The following is a 17,526-nucleotide window of genomic DNA, read 5'->3' on the forward strand; positions in this document are numbered from 1 at the left end:
GGGGACAAACACAAAGACAAAGACACACACATATAAATATATACATACATACATATATATGCAAATATATATGCAATGGGCTTTTCTCCATTTCCATCTACCAATTCCACTCACACAGCTTTGGTCAGCCCAAGGCTATCTATAGTAGAAGAAACTTGTTCAAGGTGCCATGCCTCTAACTATAATAATGTTTTCTACTATAGGAACAAGGCCTGAAGTTTTATGGGAGGAGATAAGTTCGTTACATCAACTCCCAGTGCCCAACAGCTATTTATTTCATCAACCCCAAAAGGATGAAAGGCAAAGTTAGTCTCAGTGGAATTTGAACTCAGAAAATAAAGACGGATGAAATGCCGTGAAGCAATTTGTCCAGCATGCAAACAATTCTGCTAACAAATGATAGTAATCTCTTTTTAACATTGGCTCAAAGCCACAGGTTTGAAGAGTTGGGGCATAGTTGATTAAAGTAACCTCTGCACACAACCATTACTTTATTTTATTAATAACAGCAACAATAATAATCCTTTCTACTATAGGCACAAAGCCTGAAATTTGAGGGGAAGGGGCTAGTCAATTACATCGACCCCAGTACTTAACTGGTACTTATTTTATCAACCCCGAAAGGATGAAAGGCAAACTCGACCTCGGCAGAATTTGAATTCAGAATGTAAAGATGGCTGAAAAGCCGCTTAGCATTTTGCCTGACATACTAACAATTCTGCCAGCCTGCCACCTTAACAACAATAAATTCAAATTTTTGTCACAAGGGCAGCTTGGGAGGTGGGGATGAGTCAATTACTTTGACCCCAGTGTTCAACTGGTACTTATTTTATTGACCCCAAAAGCATGAAAAACAACGTCAACCTCAGTGGAATTCGAACACAGAACGTAAAGACAAGCGAAATACCGCTAAGCATTTTGCCTAGCATACTAATGATTCTGCCAGCTCACCACCTTAATAATAATAATAATAATAATAATAATAATGATGATGATGATGATGATGATGGTGATGGTGATGGTGGTGGTGATGGTGGTGGTGGTGGTGGTGATGGTGATGGTGGTGGTGGTGGTGGTGGTGGTGGTGGTGGTGGTGATGATGATGATGATGATGATGATGATGATGATGATGATGATGATGATGATGATGATGATGATGATGATGATGATGATGATGATGATGATGATGATGATGATGATGATGATGATGATGATGATGATGATGATGATGATGATGATGATGATGATGATGATGATGATGATGATGATGATGATGATGATGATGATGATGATGATGATGATGATGATGATGATGATGATGATGATGATGATGATGATGATGATGATGATGATGATGATGATGATGATGATATATTTACTTTGCAATTGCAGAGAAGGAATGACTAAAAGACTTGGAGCCCAAATATAAAATTGTAGACACAAAAACATCAATTTTTAAGGGGTTGTGGGTAGGTTCATCTGGAAAAGAGAAGAAACTGATTAGAGATACAGCTTGAATTGCAGAAATAATGATAAACAAAAAAGAAATATAAAAAGAAACACTGATAATCTATTGGTTCAGTGGTGCTCAACCATTGGTAAATTTACACCTTGGAGTAAAAGAAATTTACATAGCTAGGATAAACATACTTGTTTGCTATTACATAATATACAAAGTTTCAAAAATATTTTAAAATTACATACCACCATTTTGCTGAGAGATCATGTACATAGTACATAACAAGAAGACATACACACACACATTATATGTATAACAAAAGCATGATAAATTATGATGCTTGCTATAAATGTACTATTTCGTCTATATTTTTGCGTAGGGGTAAGGGAATAAATGGCAATATGCATCACACCAAAGATGTAAATGACAGAGGAAGGGTTAGTAATTATTGCCACATAAAAAGCCCCCAACACACTCTGTAAAGTGGTTGGTATTAGGAAGGGAATGTAGCCACAGAAACCAAACCAAATCAAACTGGAACCTGGTGTAGCTCTCCTGCTTGCCAGCTCTGGTCAAACTGTCCAACTCATGATGATGTGCTAAGTCAGTGCATCAAAGTAAGATTTTATGTACAGGCAGAGACATGGCTGTATGGTCAAGGGGTTTGCTTCCCAATCACATGGTATCGGGTTTAGTCCTAGTGCATTGCACACTAAGCAAGTGTCCTCTACTACAGCTCTAGTCAATCAAAGCAAAAATACATTATTTTTATACTTCGTATAAATTGCATTAAACAACTTAATATATTGTACAAATGAAAAACAAACAAACAAACAAAACAATGAAAACACCAGCAATCTTAGAAAACTGCTGAAAAGTATGGTAAATATAACCTTACTTTCTTCATCCTGTAATGGATTGGGAAGATCTTTGAGAATTTCAAGAGCTTCATCTGTTGAGCACTTGTTCTTAAGGGCCTCTTTTAGTTGATGAGCAACAACGGTACCAGGTAAAGATCCTTGAAAAGAAAACATTTTAAAGAAATAATGATACTTGCAATATTTGGGAAAATATTTTTTTTAAATAGAATTGAATGTGTTGTGAACAGAAATTGTCTGAAAGGAGTTGTTCTCTGAAGGCAAAATACAACAATTTGCACATTCACACTTGAATTTACTGGAACATAATGGGTAAACAGTAAAGACCCTTTACGGTCATGAATGACCATGAGATTGCACCTAGAAAGTTCCCCTCCGAGGCAGAAATCCAGGCAAGGTTGTTTATGGAAGACCAGTAGTCGACCATGTATACTAGGCTCCCCTTTCCATGCCACCTTTGTCATCCAAGGGAAAGGCAAAGGCCAATACAGCTTGGCACCAGTGACATTGCAACTCATTTCTACAGCTGAGTGAACTGGAGCAATGTGAAATAAAGCATCTTGCTCAAGAACACAACACACACCCGGGTCCGGGAATCAAACTCACTACCTCATGATTGTTACAAATGAATGTCATTATTTTGACTTTCATTGTTCTCTGTGCAAGTGACCACTGATAATTGGTTTGGTTGACATCAGCAAATAATTTGTTAGCCGATTTCTATAAACAAAAGCCAGAATTCTTGTTCAGATTCATTGATCCAAAGGTAACTTTGACTGAAGAGACACAACTAGGTCGAAACATTACTGTCTCAAAGTCCCCTTACCTCAATGGATTGAATATGTTGAGAACACACATTGCGTGACAGTAGTTGTTGTTCTCTGTAGATGAAATACAACAGTGATCAGTATATTCATATTCAAACTTACCAAAACCCATAAAGAATAGATATATACATCATTATTCTATCAAAGACAAATAAATCTACTATCAATGATAAAAAGATAGCCTATTGATGACATTCAAATTACATTACTTGTGATATAAGGATTTCTAACCTGGCACAAAGCCATAAAATTTTTCGTCATTTAGTCAATTAAATCTGGCCTGGTGCCTATTTTAGAAGTCTTGGAAAGATAAGAAAATGGACCCTAGCAGGGACTTTAATTTATAATGTAAAGGGATGTAATAAAGCATCTTGCTTTATGCTCTACAAGTTCTATAAACTACTAAACAATAATATAAAATGTAAATTAACTTACCAGACCCTTCTCGTTCATATTTATAATTAACAGAAGGCTTCATTGGAATTAGTGCTGTAAATTCGCTGGGCATAAAATCCTGGATCCTCTGATGATAAGACAAACTGAAGACAAAATAAAAAATAAATAAAAGATATTATCTCTTAATGAACCATCATCATTATTATTATTATTTAACATCCATTTCCCATGCTGGCATGGTTGGACTCTCTGACAGGAGCTGACAAAACAGGGGACACAAAGCTCTATTGTCTGCTTCAGCATGGTTTCTACAACTGAATACTTTTCCTAAAGCCAACCACTTCACAATGTATATTGAGTGCTTTTTATGTGGTACCAGCACCAGCGAGGTTACCAAGTAACTTGCAAGATAAAGACTCTTCAATTGAGAGAGGAAGAGTAGTATTGAGGGAGGTGGCTTTGTGCCAAGTGATGAGAGCTTCTAATACTGCTTCTGTTGCATGTAATGGGTTTTTATTCAGTTGGGCAGCTGTTGGAAACATCAGTGGTGACAGATTTTGTTTTGACAGGGGGTTGGATGTGAATACATGCTGCTGACAATGTCCAACAAGGCAGAAATGTGCACCTGGCATTCTCACCAGCTGCTGCTAGGATGACTTTCATCTGTTTCTGATATATATTGTGTTTCTACACACAGCACATCCATAAGAAATATCCCCAGACAAATATCTCAGTAAATAAACTTTTTATAACATATTTACATTGAACTACACTACCTGTGACCCATTGGATCACTGATGGTTCAGGTTATAAAACATTGAGATCAGGAATCAGACACTCGGAGAGCTGAACATCTGGCGAAATCGAGAGATCACATTGTTGGACTGTCCTTGCTCTATTCTGGTTTGTTGCCAAAGAAGTTCAGCTCTCCTAGCGTCCGATTCATGACCTCCCCTGCTTCTGTCTCTTTCCCTCCGTTCTGCTAGATTCTCAGCTCTCTGAGCATTCGATTCCTGATTTCTCCTGCTTCTGTCTCTTTCTCTCTGTTTCGCCAGACACTATGAAGTTACCCAACAAAACCATGTATCTCAGGAACCCGTGTCCAATTTACGCCAAACTCATTTTATTCCATTTGTATTCTCATTTCAGCATTATGTTACTTTCAGAGTATTTTCCTACTATGCACTGTTTTGGCTATTTATGAAGGTTTCCCAAAAAACTGCATATCTCAAGAATTCATGGTCCGATTTACGTGAAACTTATTTTATTCCGTTTGTATTCACATTTCAGAGTATTTTGTCATTATGCACCTGTTTGGCTGTATTAGATTACAGACATGCAAGCAAGCAATCACAGTTTTGGTAGTAAATAGATATAACACATGGATGGTTATTATAAAAAATAAAACAATTAAATAGTACTCCATCATGACCACAAGCAAGAACCAGCAAAAAAGTGTTTTAATATTTGGCACAGGATAGCAGTTATGATGAAGAGTGACTCAGAAAACATTCAGTGCAGCCTCCAGATGGTTATATACAATAGGAATGATGAATTGAGAAGAAATGAGTCCGTTATTTATTGGGGATAATTACAATTCATTGTCAAAGATCAAGATAGACGGAGATCTTTTGTTGGCACCCTATGCTCTACAACAAAGAAGATACATAAAGAGGAAAGTTCTTTTTTTTTTCTTTTTCTTTTAATACTCAACCTCATTGATCCTTTAGCATTCAGATTATTCTGTCTAATGTAATGCTTCTTTATTTGCACTCTTTTGAATCACTTATGCATTATCTCATAGCTCTGAGATTTCAATGATGTGCTTGTTTATTTTTAGAATGACATTGTAGGGTAGGTGTGAGGCTGAACACGGCCAGTCTCAACATAAAACAGGCAAAATATTTGGGCTGATATGGCCGGTTTTAACACTAAAGGGTTAAAGGTTTGATCAAGAAAAATTAAGAGAGTTATTGATACTCACCGAAGACATCTCAATAAAGTCTCTTGGATGAATTTAGGTTTGGGCATATCAATATCTTGTGATGCACAGGAGACCCAGTCATCCCAGCTCCAACAGAACTGGAAATTACTCAAATGATAGGCAAACCATTTTGAAACCCTACAAAGAATTTTCAATGGATAAGGTTAATGAGAAGGCAAAAATCAAACTGGCAGACTAGCTATGGGCTTAAAGTGGTGAATTATTGATCAACAAGACTAGTAGCTTAGATTTTACATCTACTGAGTTGCACCACAAGACAAAATACATTTTTACAGACACAAACACAAATATATATTTATAAAATACTGTTGATCACTAATGAAATAAGATGCAAGATTGCATGATGTTTCTACAACTATTATGTAATTATTACAGCATTTTAATGAAATATGCATGTTTCATAAAGCATTGAACATTATACCTGTTTTCTACATGTTATTTTATATATGTGTGTGTGTGTAAACAGAGCTACATCTTTGCTTACTAAACATTGTTGAGCCTTACTGTGAAAAGGGAGCCCATAATGAAACTACAGGGCTCTTAAGAGTAGATCAACTAGTTATATATATATATATATGTATATGAGCTGGTGTTGAAAAGTTCCTGGCTTTGGATAAAAGAAAATACAGGAGGATCAGTTGATTATGACTTTATTAAACTTATTCCTCTCTCAGATTCACACACTTATTGCAGCAGTCCTTCAGCTTTTCTAAGCCCTGTAAAAGAACTCGGAAGTTTGGGTCTCCAACCAGGACTTTTGTGGTACTCTTAAAGCCAAGAACTTTTCAGCATCTCCTTGTACATAGACATACAAACATATATACACACATGTACATACACCATACATACATGCATATATACACATATGTACATACAACATACATATATACACATATGTACATACAACATCAACTAGTTATATATATATATATATGTATATGAGCTGGTGTTGAAAAGTTCCTGGCTTTGGATAAAAGAAAATACAGGAGGATCAGTTGATTATGACTTTATTAAACTTATTCCTCTCTCAGATTCACACACTTATTGCAGCAGTCCTTCAGCTTTTCTAAGCCCTGTAAAAGAACTCGGAAGTTTGGGTCTCCAACCAGGACTTTTGTGGTACTCTTAAAGCCAAGAACTTTTCAGCATCTCCTTGTACATAGACATACAAACATATATACACACATGTACATACACCATACATACATGCATATATACACATATGTACATACAACATACATATATACACATATGTACATACAACATACATACACACATATATATATATATACACACACACAACAGATATATATTTTCAAAAACAACCATCAACAATATTTTCTCTAATCAAGTGACAGAAACAACTCCATAGTAACTCAGTCTGTCTAATACAGCAGTGAAATGTCCCTCATGAAAATCCCAAATATTCTTTATAATGAAGACCAAGTTTCAACAGAAAGAGTTTTATATTAACCCAAAATTCAGTAATGTAAGTCAAATGCTACGTCTATATGGTATGCAATCCCAGTGTAGCTATATCTGTATGGTAGCTCTGTCTATGATAGTAACATCTACCCTGGATAGCTGACCCTGCTTGATGTATCAGCCCTCTCTTCTCTGATCTGGTTAGAAGTACTTAAAACCAACAAAGGAGACCACAATTATTGTTTGTTTCTTTTCATTTTTATTGCTTTTACTTGTTTCAGACAATAGACTGTGACTATGCAGGGGCTTTGCCTTCAAGGGTTTTAGCTGGACATATCAACCTCAACACTTATTTTTAAGCCTATTAATCCTATTGGTCTCTTTTTTTCTAAATTGCTAAGTTACAGATGTAAACAAACTGACACTGGTTACCAAGCAGTGGCGAGGAACAAACACAAACACACAACAGGCTTCTTTCAGTTTCCATCTACCAAATCCAGTCACAATGCTTTGGTTAGTCAAGAGCTATAGAGGAATACACTTGCCTAAGGTGCCACACATTGGATTGAACCCAAGACCACATGGTTAGAAAGCAAACTTCTTAGCATACAGCCACATACATTTTTTTAAATCTTTAAAGCCAGAGGGGAAAGTAGAATCCATGAACTTTTGCAGGACCTCTGAGACAGATGAGAATGAAGGTATCATCAAACTGGAGGCCTGGTCCAAATGCTTGTTTCAGAGTGGCTGAAGGCACCACTCAATGTTAGACAAATCCATATTATTGAAGCATTGTTTTTTGTAGCTGGATGTTCATCCAGTCACTAACCCTTTTCTGTTTATCAAGTAAGGGAATTTTCATTCTACTTGTCTTTTATTTACGTGTGTGTGTGTGTGTGTGTGTGTGTGTGTGTGTGTGTGTGTGTGTGTTTGTCTCCCCGCTATTGCTTGATAACCGATGCTGGTATACTTATGTACCCGTAACTTAGTGGTTTGGCAAAATACCCTAATAGAATAAGTACTAGGCTTACAAAGAATAAATCCCAGGGTTGATTTCTTCAACTAACACCCTTTAAAGCAGTGCTTCAGCATGGCCACAGTCAAATGACTGAAACAAATAAAAGAATAAAAGAATTCACACAAACATAACTATACAACAGGCTTTGTACAGTTTCTGTCTACCAAATTCACCATCAAAACACTGGTTGGCCTGGGTAGGGCCATAACTGAAGACACTAGTCCAAAGTGCAACTCAATGGGACTCAACCTTAAACTACATGACTGTGAAGTAAACGTTTTTAACCACATAGCCATGCTTGTCCCTATACATCCCGGCAAATTAAATTCTTCAACTGCAACTTATTTCCAGATATGTCAAAACATGTTTTACCTTACAATAGAGGAGGTTTTCATAGACTCTATTCTGTCAAAAAGCATCTCTGTTGCTTGAGCCAACTGTACAAGAGTTAAGGCAAACAAAGACAATATATATTTCAGATAATAGTCTATCAAGATACATAAAGCAAGATATATGAGCATGAAGATGAAGACAATAACAAAGATGGTTTTAATGTGATACAATTTGTGATATTAGTCATGAGAATAAGGCGGTGAGTTGGCAGAATCGTTAGCATGCCGGGCAAAATGCTTAGTGGCATTTTAACTGTCTTTACATTCTGAGTTCAAATTCCACTGAGGTCAACTTTACCATTCATCCTTTCAGGGTTGATAAAACAAGTACCAGTTGAACACTGTGGAGTGGGGGGGGGGGGCAACGTAACTGACTTACCCCCTCCACCAAACTCACTAGCTCTGAGAGCCAAAATTTGAAACTGATATTAGCCAATAGAGTACAACTCCAAAGAGCACTTGACTGCTCTTAAAAAACATTTGATTATTTACCTGTCACCTTTTAATTACAATGGCTATGAAGGGTGGTGATATCAGAGTACCCAGGGACCAAAACGAGGCCAAAAATTCAAAACTGGCCATGTATGTAGGGTATGCAAATTTTGATTACCTAAATTACAAAAACCAAACATATGTAGGTAGCATAAAGCAGTGCTCCCAACTATTTTTGCAGTACATATTGGTTTTATGCAAGTCAATTTTTATATGGACCAGGGTATCACATGTGTAACAAAAAAAAACAAAGTGCATGATATATTAATTATCATCATTATCATCATCATCATCATTTAACGTCCACTTTCCATGCTAGCATGGGTTGGACGATTTGACTGGGGACTGGCGAACCAGATGGCTACACCAGACTCCAATCTGATCTGGCAACCACTCCGAGAGTGTAGTGGGTGCTTTTTACGTGCCACTGGCACGAAGGCCAGTCCGGCAGTACTGGCAATGGTCACACTCAAATGGTGTTTTTTATGTGCCACCTGTACAGGAGTCAGTCCAATGTTTTGATCACATGACACAGGCACAAGTGCCAGTAAGGCGAAGCTGGAAACGATCGCACTCAAATAATCCTTTCTTACTTTGACACAAAGCCAACAATTTTGAGGGGTAGGGGAAATCAATGCTCAAATGGTATTCATTTTATCAACCCACAAAACATGAAAGGCAAAGTTACCTTGTCAGAATTTGAACTCAAAATGTAAAGGCAGATGAAATACTGCTTAGCTTTAAAAAGCAAGCACCCACTACACTCTCAGAGTGGTTGGCATTAGGAAGGGCATCCAGCTGTAGAAACCTTGCCAGATCAGACTGGACCCTAGTACAGCCTCCTGGTTTGCCAGTCCTCAGTCAAACCGTCCAACCCATGCCAGCATGGAAAGTGGACGTTAAACAATGATGATGAAGTATATATATATATAAATTTCAGATAGTATTATTCAAAACTAGCGCAATATACAGGCATGAGGACAAAGACAAAAAGAAAGATTCATATATAATATGATCTGAAGTGCACTTGTTGCAACCATGTCCCCACCCCAGTCATTCTATATTTAGAACAACAGTACGCAATGTGTAGCTCCATTTTAAGACAGCAGTTTTGTTTTTTTAATTACCTTGAACAACTGTATAGAGGAGGATTTCTCTTAAGTTTGACAAGAAATTTATAATTAACTAAATTAACTGACCCCTAGAGCAGTAATTCACAACCAGGGGACAACAAACCTCTGGGGATCCATAACAGTAGTACTCAGCATCCCTGAGTTAAAAGATCTGTTGGGTAGGTAGAACTTTTAAAAAGCGTAGGGTTTGTGGGAAAATTTTTTTTAAAAATTCTTTGATTGTGAAAAGATTGGGAACCTTTGCCTTCAAAAAAAAAGGGGGGGGTGAATCGAGAGCATTAAACACTGTAATGTAATAAATCTGATAATTTACTAGTTTTAGAAACTCTCTACCTTTATTGATTAAAAAATATTAAGCTAGTTCAGTAGGTCAGTTGTATAACAACTTTAAAATATTCATCTACCATAAGTTCATACTGAGCTTGATAAGAATATAGATAAGATCTTTAACATTGTAAATTGCATTTAGCTACACTATAAAGTTAGTAGTGTAAATTAAGGTTTAAATTTTTTCATCACTTCAAATAAACAGACAGTAACAAAGTGAACAGAAGGAAGATGACTGGGTGTGGAGGAGTTTTCAATAAGGATACAACTTGTGGCATGGAGCTAGGTTGCAGCTTACAGAGCTCAATCAAAGTTGAGCCATAGAACAATTCCAAAAATGGAGCACGTGGTAGATTCAGGAGTTGAGCAAACATAACCTGCAAAAACATTTTTTTAAAATTTAAATTTGTACATCAAATTTAAAACTACTGTGCATAAATCAATTAAAGGAAGCAAAACAAGGATGTATAATCTTTTCAAGCCACACACACACTATTTCTTTTATACATGTGGTCAATTTTCATAAAGCAAGGTGGAAAATATATGAATTAATAAAAGGAAAAATCAGTAAACATATAAATTCAACTTTACGATGAAAGTAAACAAACAAAGTTTGTTTTTAGAAGCGTTGAGATGTATTGTAAGATACAGAAATAAATTTATTTCTCAAACGCGTGATAATGCTATAAATAGCGTGATCAGGATAAATTATCCATATATTGTAGAAAAATACGTTACTGGCCAGCCATGAGACTCGAACTCACATCTCTGTGATTACGCGTCAAGTGTTTTACCATTAAACTAAACTGCCCAGCAACAAATTCTTCTGCAATTTTAGAACTTATAAATTTATCCTGATCACGCTATTTATAGCATTATCACGCGTTTGAGAAATAAATTTATTTCTGTATCTTACAGTAAATATATATTTTAAATGTATGTGTGTGAAAGAAAATTTTGAAACAAGGAAAAATTGTTTGAAAAACTCACCTCAACTATCATATAATTCAAAGGTATTTTGTTCTTATTATGAAGACCAAGCAGCAATGTGGCACTGCAAATATATATCAGACAGTTTAAAAATAAAGAGAAATATTTCACAAAGGAGAGGCATTAGATCCCCTTTTTATGTCTTTGTCAGGTGAGGCAGTGCAGCACCTATGACTTTTTTCAAGGTATCTGAGACTGGTAATGAAAAAAGGGAAGAAGAAATCATGACATATGGGTTCTGCTTTAAGCTGTGGTATGTCAAGATAGAGTTTTAGTCAAAGTAGAAACTTACTCCGAATACTTGCAACTCAGTAGACCTGTTTAAGCCTTTAGCATTCAGATCACCGTCAGATGTAATCCTTATTTATTGCCTTATTTTGAATTAATCATAAATTATATTGAAACTTCAAAATCTTGATGATGTCATCATCATCATCATTTAACATCCTCCTTCCATGCTGGCATGGGTTGGATGGTTTGAAAGGAGCGTCCAACCTATACCAGCATGGAAGATGAATGTTAGATGATGGATGACATCATCAAAATAATGTGAATAATTAAGCATTACATCTGACAGAGTAATCTGAATGCTAATTTTTAGAATGACATTGTCGGGTAGGTATGAGATGCATGATCTGGCCATAAAACAAGTAGAACACATTGGCTAGATATGGCCAGTTTAAATGCTAAAGAGCTAAAGGCACCCAAAGGCCAGATGGTGGTGTTAGACTTAATCTCTGTTGCCAGTTTAACAGCTAGTACTGAGTACAGTCCACCAAAAGGGTTGCTATAGGTTTTATCTACCAAATTACATCCACAAATCTTTGGTCAACCCAAGGTGCCAACCCAGAACTATATGGCTGGAAAGTAAACTTCTTAATTTATAGTACAGATATATGACAAATGAGGATAAATAAAGATGCTGGATTATTGACCACATGGTTAAAAGTTTACATTTTCCTGCTGGCATTGTGTCATAACCCTCACCATATCATCCAACTCTGCTAACTTCAGTTTCTTTATCATCTTTTACTTGTTTAAGTCATAAGACTGTGACCATGCTGGGCATCACCTTGATGAATTTTAGTCACATGAATCAACCCCAGTACCTATTTTTTAAAGCCTGGTACTTATTCTACCATCCTCTTTTGCTGAACTGCTAAGTTACAGGAACGTAATACAGCAATACCAGTTTTCAAGCAGTGGTGGGGGACAAACAGTCACAGATTTAACAAACATCTTAACCACACAGTCACATGTGCACCAATCTATTCCTACTATGGATATCAGATAACAAACATAGCTGTTATTACAAGAGTTGGACAGGAACTAAAGCAATACATACCAATCTTTTCTTTCATTGTGGTTGGTAGAAATAATACTGTGCAACTGGTCTTCAATTAAATATCGTTCAATTGAGTGGCTCCCAGGTAGGACAGGGCCCTATTGGGAGGGAAAAAAAAGAAGTTAAGATTACTCAGGTGGCATTAAGGAAATGACAAGGGACTGCAAGGTGTGGCAATTAGCTGTACTTGATAAGACACATCAAGCTAAGTAAAATCGCTGTTTTCTACACATACAGGCTCACCCTTTTAGATGCTGGTGCTACTTAAAAAAAATCCATGCTAGTGATACATAAATGCACCCATGCAGGTGGCACACAGAAAGCACCCAGCACACTTTTAAGTGATTGGCATTAGGAAGGGCATCCAGCTGTAGAAAACATGCCTCAACAGACTGCTGGAGTCGGGACAGCTCCCTGCTAGCCAGCTCCATGTCAAACCATCCAACCCGTGCATTTAAAGCAGATGTTAAACAATGATGATGTGTTGTTTAGATTTAGATGGAGGATGTGAAAGAAGTATGACACTGCTTTACTGAGGGTTCATTTATTCACTACCTCCAGTTTACTGATTCTAGCCATGTTGGGGGTACTGCTTAGTAAGATATGTGTGATTATACTGACCCCATGTACTGATCTTATTTTATTGATGAATGACAAAGTGAACCTGAATGGTATTTGAACTCAGAGAATAGAGGGGTCATCATTATCATCATCGTTTAACGTCCGCTTTCCATGCTAGCATGGGTTGGACGATTTGACTGAGGACTGGCAAACCAGATGGCTGCACCAAGCTCCAATCTGATTTGGCAGAGTTTCTACAGCTGGATGCCCTTCCTAATGCCAACTACTCCGAGAGTGTAGTGGGTGCTTTTACGTGCCACCGGCACAAGGGCCAATCTGGTGGTACTGGCAACGTCTAACCAAATAATGGTATCTCATCATCATCATCATTTAACATTTGTTTTCCATCCTGGCATGGGTTAAACAGTTTGACAAGGAGCTGTGCCAGGCTCCAATTATCCGTTTTAACAAAACATTAAAATATGATAAATTTGTGTAATATGAGGAAAGGTGAGTTCTGATATTCTAGGAAGTGACCTTCTTTGAAGAAAATATTTTTCTTCAAAAAGAACTGCCTTGAAACACTAGAACTCATCTCTCATACACTAGAACTAATTCCTCTTACAAACCTATCTTATTTCACAAATTTTAGTTGGAATGTAAAACAAATAATGGGATGGCATATGGAAAAAGATCTGTCCAATCTAAGCAAGCATGGAAGAAAAACAGATGTAAAAATAATGATGAATAGGTTGGAAGTTAAAGATTTGGTTGCTATTTCTAGCAAGTTACCTCAGTTGTGTTGGGTGCAAAAAGAAAGATATAACAGTTTATGCGGGTGTATAGGTGTTTCATGAATTTTTATAAAAGAAAAGATTGTATATGTTCACTTCCACAGCTGGATGAGTGAATTGGGTGCTGAAAGGATGACTGATGTCCCATCATTAATATCAGTTTCAAATTTTGGTACAAGGCCAACAATTTCGGGGTAGGGGGTAAACCGATTACATCAACCCCAGTGCTCAACTGGGGCTAATTTTATCGACCCTAACTGGGGTCGATAAAATTTGAAATGAGAATATGAAGATGGATGAAATGTTGCTAAACACTTTGCCTGGCATGCTAAGTTCTGTCAGCTCACCACCTTTGACCTATCATTAATACTGTCGTGTGTTACTGGCATAGAGACACCTACTGTCAATGGCTCAGTCCACCAAATTCTAAGTAGATTCCATGGGAATGCAAAATACACCACTGTAGGTAGCAGAAGTACAATATAACTAGTGTCTTGTAAGCTTGAATCAGTGAATTGGCTCATTGGAAAACTTTAACAAATGGTGTAATTATGCACAAATGCTGAACATAAGTTAAAAAAACGCCTTCTTTGAGGGATTTAGTTTGGAAAAAGATGGACTTTGCCAAATTAAACTGCTTCAGTGGTATTCCAACAAATCAAAAGCTGGGATCTAGGGAAAAAGATAAGAAATAGGATGTAAAATGTTCTAAATATCAAGACTCTCGTCTTTCCATGGTGCACAAAATTATCTAAATTTATGTGCCAGTAAATAACTTTTGCCACTGCAAACTATCATTAGTGTTTGCAGAATCAGGTTTTTATTTACTAAAAAAAAAAAAAAAAACAGTTACAGTCAACCTAGTAAAATGATTGGCTGAAATATAATGCAAGTAACAAGTAATTCACAAGATGCATCCCTCCTTCCATTAAAAATTAATCAAGGTTAACCTCTATGTAGTTACTTGATCTATTAGAAATAACAACCAAATCTTTTTCAAATAACACTAATATTTTAAATAAAGATACAGTGGGCAAGTCATCCTTGATATAAAAAGAGACAGATTGGTCACTGCTAGAATGTCTCTGATTATAAGTCTTCTCAATTAGGGCTGACAGAACACTAAATAACAACAACATAGATAAAAAAAGAAATTCACAAATATTATGGTATTTCCATATGACTCAACAGGAAAGAAATACAATATAACACTTACCTCAGGCACATCTGTATAATCAAACATCCTGAAAACTACACTAGGCAGTGGATAAATTGTGTCTTCGTGATGTGATGGAGGAGTAACTTGGGGCAAAGTATGCTGTAAGGCTTCACAGAGAATATTATCAAATGCCAAATAGGGGCGAAGAATCTGCCTTTCAATCCATTTGTTATTCTTCAGATTTTTTATCTGAGCCCACAAGCAGTCCAAGTACTACAAATAAACAAAATGGAAGAAATACAGTTAATAATGGTTTACAATTCAGGCAGAAGGCACACAACTTCAAAGGACTGGGGCAAGTTGATCAAATCAACCACACTGACCCCGACAGAATTTGAACCTAGAAAGCAAAGAACCATAACAAATACTGCAAGGGCATTTTGTCTGAGGTGCTAGCGATTGTGCCATTCCACCACCCTAATAATAATAACAATCCTTTCTACTAGAGGCACAAGGCCTGGATTTTTGTGGGGAGGGGGAGAATTGATCACGTCAACCCCAGTATTTGACTGGTATTTAATTTATTGACCCTGAAAAAATGAAAGGCAAAGTCAACCTAGGTGGAATTTGAATTCAGAGCATAGTGACAGACAAAATATCGCTAAGCATTTCACCTGGCATGCTAACGATTCTACCAGCTCACCATCCTCCTAATAATAGTTTCAAATTTTGCCACAAAGGCAGCAATTTTAGGGGAGGGGATGAGTTGATTACATCAACCCCTGTTTTCGACTGGTACTTATTTTATCAATCATGAAAGGATGAAAGGCAAAGTCGACCTTGGCAGAACCTGAACTCAGAACAGAGCGACAAAATAGCACTCCACAGGCACGTATCCTTAATGTAATTCTCAAGGAGATTCAACATGACCCAGAGTGTAACAAGTTTGGCCCTTTGAAATACAGGTACTACTCATTTTTGCCAGCTGAGTGGACTGGAGCAACATGAAGTAAAATTTTGCTCAAGGACACAATGCATCGTCAGGAATTGAACTCACGACCTTATGATCATGAGCTGAATACCCTAACCACTAAGCCACATGCCTTCACTATTTGGGTTGAATATGGCCAGTTTAGATGCTAAAGCTCATCTCTCTGTTGACTCTCATTGAGGTTCAGGTTACACACTCAACATTCCTCTCCAAACACTACCAAAGTACATTTAATGCCCATAACTTCCTCCATACAAAGAGTAACACATTGTTGATAAATGGTAACAGTTCTTTGACTTCTTCCACTCATTCTTTAAACAAGCTATTCTCTCACTACATTTAATCTCATCACAAGGTACAAGTTTACTTATTTAACCAATAGTCAGCTGTCAGAATACTTCATGAACTTCATTTCATAGGTGCTCCTGTTGTTAACTACTTCCATGAGTTTACAAGTAAACTCCTGGTTCTCTATCGATCAGATAGAAATCCCACAGCATTAAAACTATTATAGTATGAAAATAAGGTTAGAATGGTGACAATAGTAGGGATGATGATGATTAGTTGAAAGCACTTTGGATTTGGGAAATAAAATTTACCTCTTCTTGTGGATGAGGAGTATCTTTGGACCAAACTTTCAGAGCAGCAACATGAGATTTTGATCTTTTACTGTACAAGAAAAACAAAAACAAACAAATATATATATATACATATATATTAGGGTGTACAAACAGGGCAAAAAAAAATACTCAGTACACACACACACACATGTATGTATATATAAATAGTCACCTGTGTATTATACTTAATATATATACATCATGAAATGCAAAATTACCGTGCTAGTCATTCAGAGATAATATTTTCTTATGGATGTGTTGTGTTTAAAATATACATTTATTTTGAGTTCTATTTATTATTTCTTTTCTATGTGTGCACATATCATCATCATCACCTCTCTCTCTCTCATATATATATACACACACACACTCAAACATTATAAATATAACTAAAAACACAAGTATAAATATTTTTCATTTTTAAACAGCAGAAGTTACAAGGAGGCTCATGAGACAAGAATTTGTTTGTGTGTATATATGTGTGTGCACGCATGTGCGTGCATAAACAAGTACTGATATTAGCTTATACAGTTCAATAAATATCAATTTTAAAGGTACAATGCAATGCTTCTCATAACTCAAAAAATATATATATACATACTGAAAGATATAGTGAGATTTGAAATTTTGTTAGAAATATAAAATAATAACCAGCCTGCCTATTTTTGCTCAGTGGCTTCAAGATTTAGTGTGCGATCACAAGCCTAGTAAGGG

At 36.5% G+C, this 17,526-nt stretch overlaps 1 protein-coding gene across 1 annotated transcript in view; it reads right to left on the reverse strand.

Annotated features, from left to right (window-relative positions):
- LOC106867281 (nuclear cap-binding protein subunit 1) overlaps window positions 1-17,526 on the reverse strand; it is a 44,685-nt gene that overhangs the window by 15,552 nt on the left and 11,607 nt on the right. The window contains exons 9-18 of the mRNA XM_014912117.3: window positions 16,792-16,861; window positions 15,259-15,474; window positions 12,688-12,785; window positions 11,343-11,406; window positions 10,619-10,729; window positions 8,381-8,445; window positions 5,545-5,682; window positions 3,600-3,703; window positions 2,358-2,477; window positions 1,380-1,479 (exon numbers count right to left, since the gene is read on the reverse strand). Coding sequence (XP_014767603.1) covers window positions 1,380-1,479; window positions 2,358-2,477; window positions 3,600-3,703; window positions 5,545-5,682; window positions 8,381-8,445; window positions 10,619-10,729; window positions 11,343-11,406; window positions 12,688-12,785; window positions 15,259-15,474; window positions 16,792-16,861 — 1,086 coding nt within the window. The remainder of the gene's footprint in view (window positions 1-1,379; window positions 1,480-2,357; window positions 2,478-3,599; window positions 3,704-5,544; window positions 5,683-8,380; window positions 8,446-10,618; window positions 10,730-11,342; window positions 11,407-12,687; window positions 12,786-15,258; window positions 15,475-16,791; window positions 16,862-17,526) is intronic.

The sequence above is a fragment of the Octopus bimaculoides genome, chromosome 3 (genome assembly GCF_046866305.1).
Source record: "Octopus bimaculoides isolate indiv1 chromosome 3, ASM4686630v1, whole genome shotgun sequence".
Lineage (NCBI taxonomy): Eukaryota > Metazoa > Mollusca > Cephalopoda > Octopoda > Octopodidae > Octopus > Octopus bimaculoides.